This window comes from Octodon degus, unplaced genomic scaffold (genome assembly GCF_000260255.1).
Source record: "Octodon degus isolate 3935 unplaced genomic scaffold, OctDeg1.0 scaffold00170, whole genome shotgun sequence".
Classification (NCBI taxonomy): Eukaryota; Metazoa; Chordata; class Mammalia; order Rodentia; family Octodontidae; genus Octodon; species Octodon degus.
Window position 1 is genome coordinate 5,133,117 of NW_004524746.1, and position 11,864 is coordinate 5,144,980.

General features: G+C 35.7%; 1 protein-coding gene across 3 annotated transcripts in view; it reads left to right on the forward strand.

Annotated features, from left to right (window-relative positions):
• Positions 1–11,864, forward strand: part of Asb15 (ankyrin repeat and SOCS box containing 15) — a 38,308-nt gene that overhangs the window by 21,432 nt on the left and 5,012 nt on the right. Inside the window, exons 7-10 of one of the 3 annotated variants that reach the window (XM_023703419.1) lie at positions 2,606–2,851; positions 4,438–4,609; positions 6,414–6,984; positions 7,844–7,898. In XM_023703419.1, the coding sequence (XP_023559187.1) occupies positions 2,606–2,851; positions 4,438–4,609; positions 6,414–6,984; positions 7,844–7,898 (1,044 nt within the window). Of the gene's footprint in view, positions 1–2,605; positions 2,852–4,437; positions 4,610–6,413; positions 6,985–7,744; positions 7,899–11,864 lie in introns of all 3 variants that reach the window. The other 2 variants (XM_004643311.3, XM_023703420.1) reach the window with 2 other exon arrangements.

Sequence of the window (11,864 nt, forward strand, 5' to 3'; positions counted from 1 at the left end):
TTCAGAATTTTTTCATTCTCATTTCACTTAATGATTATATTATTTCAAAACTGTGTCTTAATAGTTTTCATTATTTCTGTCACTTTTTTGGTTAAAAATATCTTTATAGGTTAGCTTGGGAGGCATGTCCCCTCATTTGTCCTATGTATCTTGAAAATATGTCCTTGGCACCAAAAAATTTAATAGAAAGTATATATTAATTTTAAAGAAATTTTTGAAGTTGGAGGTGGCATTCATATACTGTTATTTGATGAAAGATTATTATTGCTATTCAATATATTGTGTGAAATAAAAGGAAAACAGACCATGATCAAACAAACTTTTTTCCAATTATAAAAGGCAAGGAGATAAACGAGGACACACTTCTCATAGTTCAATTAGCTTGCCTAGAGTTTGCTCTATAGTCACACAACTATGATAAGGTAATTTACTACAATTAGAGCTGCCAGCCACAGATGGGTGGTTTGGGGAGAGGCCTTTGTCAACAGATTCTACATTAGACAGTGAGCGGATGAAGAAGACAATTGTCTTTTTTTTTTCTTGCAGTAATTTGAAGTCTTCTTGTTATTTTTTTAATAATTTTATTGAGAAGCAAATAGCAATGATACAGTTTCAAAACCGATTAGTATATCAACACGATGACAGTGGGAGACCTAAATACCTAACTGTCACAAATAGATGTATCAACCAGAGAAAAACAATTAACAAAGAAATATCAGAGTTAAACCATATTTTCAAACAAGTGGACTCGAGAGGTCTACAGAGTGTTCCAACCCACAACGACAGAATTCACTTTCTTCTCAGCAGCACATAGAACTTTCTGTAAAGATAGGCCACACACTAGCCTAAACCATGCTTATGTAAATTTTTAAAAAAACTGATTAGTAGGACAGCTTCAATAATTAATACACTGCATATTATTGTCTTCTTAGTGGTTATTCATAGTACAAGATGCAGACATGATATCCTGTCCACAAACACTATTAGTACAAATCTTTCTATTCATTGAATTAAGAGAAAGTAGCTGTATATCTATCCTATTTTGAATATACAGGTACAGAATGGTCCTTCATTTGTATCCCTTTTTTTGTTTAGTCAGAGATGGGTATTCCATTGTCATTTAAATATTGTAGGTGTGTGAATTCAGCAAAATATGCCAATATGGAAGCCTCTGTGAAGACAGTCAGCCACCTTATCTTTGACAAAGGGGCCAAACATGCTTACTGGAAGAAAGATAGCCTCTTTAACAAATGGTGCTAGAAAAACTGGCTCTCTACATGCCGAAAAATTAAACTTGACCCAGATCTATCATCATGCACTAAGCTAAAGTCAAAATGGATTAAAGATCTAAACACTAAAACAGAAACACTAAATCTGGAAGAGAAAGTAGGAGGAACTCTTGAAAACATAGGGATAGGCAAAGAGTTCATGAACAAAACACAAATCACATGGGTAATACTTGAAGGAATTAACAACTGGGACCTCCTCTTATTGAGAAGTTTTGCACATCAAAAGAAATTGCAAAAAAAGTGAAAAGACAACAACTTCTTTACCCCATCACACCACCTGAAGCCATTTCCTCTAACCATATAGATCTTTCTGCATTTTTACCTCTTCCTACCCAGAATGTTGTGTGTAATCTTGCAATATTGTGTGATCTCATAAACAACTTTCTTCTCCTGCCTTTCCCACCAAGGCTCATGATGAGCCTCTTTTCAAAAAGAAGACAGCATGGGCTTCTTCTCTAGCGAGCCATCCCTCCTCAACAAAGAGCCATTCATCTGAACATAAAGTGAAAAGTGAATGAATGAATGAATGAATGAATGAATGAATGAATGAGTGAGTCAATGAATGAATGAATGATAAATAAATGGATGAGGAAATCTGACATCTGTTTTCATTAAAATTTCTACTTGGTGAAAAGGTAAAATATGTTCTATGTTTTGGAAGTATTTGCATCTTAACAGGGGCAACCTATGAATAATACAAAAAAGAGAAGGGGCTCTTGGCAGTATGGTCTCAACCATGAGAAGCCAGCAGGGTGACAGAGCAGAGAGACTTCTGGCAAAGTCATGAGCTATCACATACTTCATCCATTTAGAACGGCAGGCCTGCTTAGGTTCTTCAGAGTCCTATTGCTAGGTCTCCATGAAAGTTTAGAAAAGTTCACTCAGTGCTTCCTGCTATCCTTGGTAGGGGGGACTAATATTTCTATGGGGAAAACTTCATAAACATTGTATATATATATGGCTCCAGGTTTCTGGGAATGATAAAATACTACAAATAATTTACTGATGTCCTATTGGGTACTATACTTGCACTCTGCATATATAAACTTACAAAACCCAATCTATCCACTTTTTTTTTCCTCCATGTAACTTTTACCACCCACTGAGATTTAAAGAAAAGAGAGTGGGATCATGAGTATTTATACTCCATATATAGGTATTTGGATACATGAAATACAGTATTCTTTTATACAATATGCAGTAAAAATAACTAATATGCATTTTGATATTAATTTTGTTAATTACTCTAATACTATGTGAGTTATTTATGTTAATATCTCTACTATTGGCTGTTCTTTTTAAAAATCATTTTCAAGCTGTTAAAAAAGGCTCCTTTGACATGGTATCTGCTCTGATCAAGCACAACACCAGCCTTGACCAACCCTGTGTCAAGCGGTGGTCAGCAATGCATGAAGCAGCCAAGCAAGGCCGGAAAGATATTATATCTTTGCTCCTAAACCATGGAGGCAACACCCACCTGAGAGATGGGTTTGGAGTCACCCCACTAGGGGTTGCTGCAGAGTTTGGTCACTGTGATGTTTTGGAACATCTAATCCACAAAGGTATGTGGGAAAGAACTGCCACTTCCCTGCTGTCTTCCCTGCCTCTGCAACTCTCCTCTCCTCCATACTGTGGGCTCCTCTTCCAGCTCCAAATGGAACCAAGCATGAGGCTCTCAGGCCTGTGTCCTGCCTCTGCCTTAATCCCCCTTCCACAGCTGAATAAACCCTGTGCATTACAAGTGATAGATCCACAAGCTCAGATCTGATTGCTCTAATTAGAAACAGCCTGGTTTCCACTCAGGTCCTACCTATATCCTTGCCTACACTGAATTCCTCCTCTTTTCCCACATCCCAATATTATAATATACCACAACCAGTACTGAAAAATTAGGTGTACTAATACTCTCTAATTCCGCCATCATTTTATTTTCTGATCCCATCAGCTGCTAAGGCCACATTCAGCTGCCATCTTTGCCATCTCTCTTCTCTAGACCAGTATAATCATTTCCCGGCCATTCTCCAGTTTTCCATTCACTCATCCATGCTACCCACTGTAGCTACAGATTCTTTCCTTCAAGGGCCATTGAAATAGTCTGTACTACATTAATCTGAATTGTTTTCCTGGGTTTGCGCTTCACTATTCCTATCTGGTATCCTTAGATTCCAGCCAAAGTAGACTGTCAGTATTATCAGACATATCTGATATTCCCCTCTGCCTAGTGTGGAGCAGATCTTTGCCCCCACCCCTGAATACACTCCAGCAAAACTCAGAGTCAATCATTTGAAACACTGCCTCTAATTTCTACCTTAATTTTCCCCAACAGATTGTGACCTTGCCCCACTTTAGACCCTTAAAGTGTTTTATATAACTGTACAACCAAGAGTTAAGACACCTAATTCATAAACTGGTTTCTGCTACCGACTCCGACCTTCCTACCCATTTCTACTATGAAGGAAGTAAAAATATACCTAACAGGCCAAGGCATCTTCCTATATATATCATGCTACTTATGAAGGAAATTGTCCATGAGAATTGTGTTATGGGATGATCATTTTAAATTAAAAATATACAGTGCCACCTACTCAGAATGTTAGCAATTTATCTACTCTTGTTTCCTCATGTGTAAATGAAGCCTTGGATCACATAACCCTCTAAGTAGCATCTATGGTAAATACACTAATGGTTTTTAAAGTGTCTCAAGGTAGCCTCATTTCTACGTTAAAGAATCCACATGAAATGAGATGTATTACTCTCCCTCCAGATGCAGATATGTAAATGCACAGGAGTTAATAGCTTCTTGCGTCAGCCATAACCAAATAGTCTTCCTGCTCTTGTGCTATGCTTTGCAGAACCAATGTTGCTGGTCTATCATACAATGTATGTTCTCTGATGGCATTTTGTTTCATTTCCCTATTATAATTAATAGTCAAATTTAATTCATTTGAAGGTCACGCATACTGTTTTGCACATCATGTAGTCAACAAATATTTGTTGAAGTAGACAGAGTGGAAGTTTCGTCCACTGTGAAAATTAATTGGTTGGTTTAACTTTGAGTTCTAACCAGAAAGGAAAGCAACAGCTTGTTTTTAAGGGGATGAGGCTCACACTGCTGTTCTGTCACCTTAAGCCATGTTTGTGCTGCCAGGTGGTGATGTGTTTGCTTTGGCGGATGATGGGGCATCAGTGTTGTTCGAGGCAGCAGGTGGGGGTAACCCTGACTGCATCGCCCTCCTGCTGGAGTATGGTGGAAGTGGAAACATACCCAACAGAGCGGGACACCTCCCCATTCACCGAGCTGCCTATGAGGGCCACTATCTGTGAGTGGTACATGAGGGGGGATAATTTTACACTAGAATTGCAAAATCATGTATGCAGTATAATCACCCATCCCTCTGTATAGGGTGCTATCCAAAGCCACAGCAAAATAGGCAGCGTGTGTTCACAAGGCTTGTATTGAAATGCTTAGAAGTTGATTTTCTTCTTTCTTTTTATGTTCTTGTATTTGTATAAGATGAATTTATACTACTTTAATAGTGAAAAGAAATGCTCTCTTAATTCTCTTTTATATAGACCAAGTTATAACTGAGCATTTTGTACAAGCTGCTCAAGAATGTCTATTTTAAAACATGGTAACAAAAGGCTACAGAGTTTCTAAAATTTTACCCTTGATAAGAATTAAAATTTGTGGGGCTGGGGAGATGGCCCAGTAGAATAAGCGCTTGCCTGACAAGCGCAAGGGCCTGAGTTCAATCCCCGATTCCGCCAAAAACAAACAAAGAAACAAAATAAATTATGGGGCCATGAGATGGCTCAGTAGAATAAGCGCTTGCCTGGCAAGTGCAAGGGCCTGAGTTCAATCCCCGGTTCCACCAAAAAAAAAAAAAAAAAAAAAGAATTAAAATTTGTAACAATATAATAAGCTGTTCTAATTATTTTCTAGCATCCAGGATGTTATAGTATAAAGGTAAATGTATGCTAAAATAGAATATTTCATTATAAATTTGGATTTGTTTCCATACAACTATTTGAATGCATTTTTTAAATCATGTGTTATCAACACATCACTCTAGGTCTCAAATCACTATATTTACTAAACATCCGCCATAAGAGGTGGTTTTATAGCAATTAAATCTGTTTCATAACTTCAGAAACTTTGTAGTAGTATTATCATTTTCAGTGGCCGTGTTAGCTAAGAAGCTAATGATGTATAATTGATGCTAAGTGACATGTTGTTGAAGTTTACCTGGATTTTCTCCCAGTCTTCATAAATTCACACATGGGAGCTCTGAATTAGGCACAAGGTGTCAAGTTATCCTTGCTTGTGGCTCTTATGCATGTCTAGTTGGGTAGCCAAGTGTGAAATTCACAAGTATTTATCTCATGTACTTAGAAATACAAGCTGTGATCAGTTATTTGGATGGGACTGATACAAGTGTGATGAAATAAAAACTTATCTTGGCTAAAAATTCAATTATAAATTATATGGTCAAAGACAGGTTATATACATAACCAATGCTAAATAACTGAATACTTATGAGTCAGTTATGAGGCATAATTAATATCAATCTTAAGATCAAAGCCAAATCTCTACATGTAACTGTGATTTTAGCTAAATGGCTTTTGCCCTGGAGACTTTTTTATTCTATTAAGAAAAAGGTTTATTCTAAATGATATCCAAGTTTGATTCCAGTTATCATTTCCTATGACATGTTGGTTCTAATGGTCAAGATCATGAAAAGTTATTAAATGCCATCAGAAGAGCTTTTTGAAATACTTTTATCATATAGCATCAGTGGCTAATAAAATTTAGATTATTCAGAGAGAAATTGGATGAGGAGGGGTCCTGAAGAGTCACATCTAAAGCCAAACATATAAGATCCAGCATGCTCCCCGGGAGTGTTTGAATGAGAAGGATAATTTAAAAAAGAACTATATTATGTCAAACTACATAGTAGGACTTTGATGAAAAAAAGGTTAAACATTTAAGTATAAGGTTATACCAAAAAATAAGAGAAAATAAATAAATTGTATTCATTTTTTAGCAAGAAAAGAGTTTATTTAGTTTCTTAATTCTCTTTATTCCATATGGCTATTTGAGAGATGTTTCTTTGTTTGTTTTAGTGCATTAAAATATCTTATCCCAGTAACATCCAAAAATGCAATTCGGAAAAGTGGGCTAACTCCAGTTCACTCAGCAGCAGATGGACAGAATGCACAGTGCCTAGAACTGCTTATTGAAAGTGGTTTTGATATCAATGCCTTACTTGCCGATCACATTTCCAAGAGCTATGAGGACGAAAGGAAAACAGCACTATATTTTGCCGTTTCTAATAATGACATCCATTGCACAGAAGTCCTTCTGGCTGCAGGTGCAGACCCAAACCTGGATCCCCTCAACTGTCTCCTTGTGGCAGTGAGAGCCAATAATCATGAAATTGTCCGGCTGCTTCTTTCTCATGGAGCTAATGTCAATTGCTATTTCATGCGTGTGAATGACACTCGTTTCCCCAGTGCCATTCAGTATGCTCTAAACGACGAAGTCATGCTGAGGCTACTGCTGAATCATGGCTATCAAGTGGAGATGTGCTTTGACTGTATGCATGGGGACGTTTTCGGAAATTCATTTGTGTGGTCCAAGATTGAGGAAGAAGTACTTCCAGGTTGGACGTCTTGTGTAATAAAAGATAATCCGGTGAGTTACCTCCTTCTCTTCTGTGTATTGGGTCATTATCCTCTTATTTGCCTCAAGACATTTTTTATTTTCCCCCCTTGATTTCTTCATTTACTCATTGGTTGCTCAGGAGGATGTTGTTTAATGCCCAGGTATTTGTAAAGCTCCCCAAACTCTGCCTGTTAGTTTTATATCACTGTGCTCAGAAAAGATCCTTGACATAATTTTGACCTTAAATCTGTTAAGGCTGGTTTTGTGGCCTAACCTATGCTCTATCCTAGAGCATGTTTCATGTGCTGTTAAGAATTTGTACTCTAGGCCTAGCTCATAAACTTTCACTCACTGAGGGATGTTATTAAAAAAAAAACAAGATTTAATTTTTATGCATTTCTTATTCTTGATTTTCTTTGGTTTGTAATATGAGGGCATAAGTATGAAGTTAGCCACAAAAATATATTGTTTATTTTTCTTGATTTGGAAATACAATATGGAATGTAAAAATGTATGTAATTAATCACTTGGTGCTTATATGGTGGAGTATTGGGGCCAGGTGGAGAAAAACATGATTCTTCTCAATTGTGTTAATCATAGTCACAAAAGAGCCATGCTAGTCTCCAAGGCTAATAGCTAACAGAAGCAAGCAAACATGGTTGCTCATGACTGTTAGGGATCCTTTATTTCCTATAAAAAGACACAGTATGTTCTTTCCTAATAAAACTGAGTGTTATATATGCATGGCACCTTAATAATACTACTAAATTGAATTTATCGATTATCTCAGTTCTGTGAGTTTATTACAGTTCCTTGGATGAAACACCTCGTAGGAAGCATTGTTCGTGTATTAATCGATTACATGGATTATGTCCCTCTGTGTGCTAAGCTGAAGTCTGCACTAGAAGTACAGAAAGAATGGCCAGAGATACGCCAAGTACTGGGTAAAAACAAATATCTTACCTATAATTTTTATTTAAAATGTACATAAAGTTTCTTAATGTCTTTGATACTTTCTAATGCTACTTCACTCTCTAGTTAGAATGATCTAGGATATTTTTGTAAATTACCTTGAACATTTCTTTGTTGTAAGAAAAAATTTTTGAAGTTTTCTTGATATGTTCCACTCCTTAAATTGTGTAGTAATAATACGGCTTTATTAACATTCTGGCTGGGCCTCACGTTTTATCAAATAACTTCCATAGTACTATGTAATGTGTAGAATGGAATCTCCACATGGCCCTAGACAAGTTATGTTTCTTTTTGTGTTCTTAATGTTTATTATAATGTCTAGTGAGTAGGAAATACTCAATAAATACTTAAAGAGTAAATGAAAAATATTGAAGTTGTTCTTTAAGACAAGCTTTCTTTCAGGGCTTTATTGACAAATTCCTACCATTGAAGGACTTGTGTAATAGGCAGGGCATTTTGTATTCTCTAGGGGAAAGTCTAACTATATCATGAAAGTGAATCATACAAAGATTTCAAGATAATCTGGTAGTGTAGCTCAGTGGTGGTGTAGCTCATTATCTAATATGCTCAAGACCCTGTGCTTGATTCTTAGAACTATAAAAGTTGAAATTAAAAAAATTAAAGTTTTAAGAAAACCAAATTTTCAATTACTCTAAACACAAGTAGAATCTAGAAAATTAAGAAAAGTAAATTTTCAAATATTCTAAATACAAGTGGAACCTAGAAAACAGTCATAGATTAGAAGTCTTTTCTATTCAAATTATGTTAAAGACAGGGAACATTCAAAACCTACTTGGACACCAATTTCATAGAGTTTTAAAAGGCACCATAGACCATTACATGACATTTAAATAATCTGGCCAGCCTTCCACTGGGATGAGTACTACAATGAAAGAAACTTCCAGCAACTAACACAGAAATCTTAGGAAGTTTGATGAGTCATGCAGTATTGCAAGGATAAAAATCTAGCTCTAGAATCAGAGATGTCTAGGAGGGGAGGGAATTTTGGCTCTGCCGAGGAGTAGAATTGATAGATTATTTTGTCCATAATGCAGTTGAAGGGGCTGATACATTCACAAGAACAAGCAAGTTCATTGTTATTTTTGCTTCTGCAAGTAGAGAAGTATTTATTTTCTATACCAAAAACCAAGAGAGTCATACCAGTTGTGTACTAAGCAAATCAGTCATCTTTCTCTGCCTTGCTTTTCCCCCTCAAAGTGGATCTAGGATAGCACTTACCTCATAATGCTTTTGTGAGCATTTAAGAAGAATAATGCATGATGGGCTGTAGCTCAGTGGTAGAGTACTTACTGACCACATTTAAGGCCATGGGTTGTTTTTTAATCCCTGGAATGGGGTGGGTGCAAAGAGAAGAGAAAATATGTGTAACATACTTAGCATAGTGTTCACAGTGTTAAAAATCCTTAATAGATATAGACATTTTCAGAACTAAATTATTATAAATGAAAGGCTAACAAGAACTACAAGAACCATACGGGTTCTTGAAACTGACCTCTTCGAGCTCCTTTTGCAGACTGAATACATCACTGGAAACAAAATAAAAATTCAAAACCAGGCAGGACAGTAACAAGAGAGAGTCTATTTGAAAAAAAAAAAATGGAAGCAAACAGAAACAGGAGATCTCAGGAACAAGTCACCCAATTTTGGATCACTGCACAAACATAGAGCAGACTGGAATGCTCTGTCAACCTAGAAGAGCTATCTGGACCATTTTTCTAAAAAATTAATAAGGCTAGACTCACATTAAAATGATCAACAGAAAAGTAGCACAGTCAAACCTCATATGGCTGTAAGAAAAAATAAAGGAACAGAACAGTATCCTCACAGACACAATATACCAGAAAAATAAAACCACCAAACTGATCAAAATTAAAATGCTCTTTTTCAAAATGAGCTAAAATGCATAGGAAAAAGATTCATGAAAAACACAACATAGGTCAAAATTAGGAAAATTCAGGAATGAACTAATACTGAGAAAGTAATCCAAAATAAAAGAAGATAATATTTTCAAGTATGAAGGTTGAACTAGAACAAAACCAAGAACTAATAACACAATACATAATACCTTAAGAGACATAAAAGATGAAATGAAAGAAAAAAAATTAAAATATAATAAAAAGAAGAAACAAGTAAAAGGATTTGAAAGACATATACCTATTGAAGAGAGACAAGAATGAACATATGAATTATATATAGAATTCCTTGAAAAGAAGAAAACCAAATCTGGGAAGCCAAACAAATGAAGTTTTGAAAATTTCAAGAGAAAACTTGCCGTAATAAAAAAGCAAGATTTGAAATTCCAAATTACAGTATCCTTTGGACAGATAGGCAACAAGAATAAATGACTTAGGAGGAAAAACCACTTAGATTAACATATATTAGCATTAAACTTTTCATTAACATCGCTTTATGCTTAAAAATATAGAGCGAGAATAGCCTACAATCACTGAGAGAAGAAGATGTGGGCTGAGAATGTGCAACAGCAAGACTGACTCTGAGTTGGCTCTATGTGAAAATGGGTTTCAGCATGCAAATTTCATGGAATATTTGTTCCTCGGATTTTCAACTAAAAATCCATTAAGAAGATCTTTAGTAATCCAGAATACCCAGAAAGATATCAAAATAAAGACCAGTGTTAAATAGGACTGCATTGAACATAATTACAAAACTGAGAGTTAAAAGGAAGAAGTAATAAATATGCACTGATTTATATTCTCTGGTAACACACGCATGGCACAAATATTTAATTTTAACTATAGGTAAATCAAACAACTAATTTTAATAATAAATACATCTATTCATTTAAAATATTTTAAGATACTGCTAGTTATATAACTTTCATGTTGTTATGCTGAGAATGAGGGATATTCTAATTACATTATTCTTCGTATTCTTGAGAGTCAGGGTCAACCACATAGAAGAAAGTAAACACAGGTCCAAGATAGAAGAGATTTTTTTAAGAATCCTATCATTCTGATTTAAATTGGAAGTATCAGTATAAATTTATAAGCTATTTTACTTTGAAAGTACACATGTTAATACATACTCTATATGTAACTCTGTGTGTGTGTGTGTGTGTGTGTGTGTGTGTCTGCCTATAGAAAGGCTTAGAAATAGCAATGAACCCAGTAGCCATGAATGCCAGAGCACAAAGACTTTGGCTTGTAAATGCCCACTCCTAGAAAAGAAACAGGGCCAGGGAGATGGCTCAGTAGAATAAGCGCTTGCATGTCAAGCCCAAGAGCCTGAGTTCAATCCCCGGTTCCACCAAAAAAAAAAAAAAAAAAGAAAGATTAAAAAAAAAAAAAAAAAAAAAACACCACAAAACACAGTATCAAAAAAAGCACTGCCCTATAATGGCTAAGTGGGATTGAAATTAAACTGTATAGGTTTTTCCATTAGGCAGCTAAATTAGAAATTAATAAATAAACAGTGTTAGGGCTTCAAGGAAGTCAGTGCAGAAGATGAGAACACGTCAAAACTGGCTGAAGGAGCATTTGAAGAAGGCAATACATTGAGATTAAAGTCACAATGGCCAGATTTACATACTTCCCAAAGGGATAAATAGGATTTTGAGATTATACTGTAATTTTCAGGATTTCCTATAGAAACAGACCATTCTCTTTTTAGGGGTGGGCCATCCTCTTCCTCTCAAGAACTTCGTTTTCATTTCTTCCTTCATTTCTTGTTTCTTTTCCCGTTCTCCCTCTCTAGTGCCCCCCTTCTTCCTATTTGAACATTTTCTTCCTATTTTATGTGTCTATTACACTAAATAAAACTAAAGACAAGACTAAGACTATAGTTTGGTTTTTTTTTTGTTTTTGTTTTTTTTGTTTTTTTTGTACCATAAATTGAACTCAGGACTTTGTGCTTGCCAGGCAGGCACTGTGCCATGGAACTATATCCCCGGTCCTAAG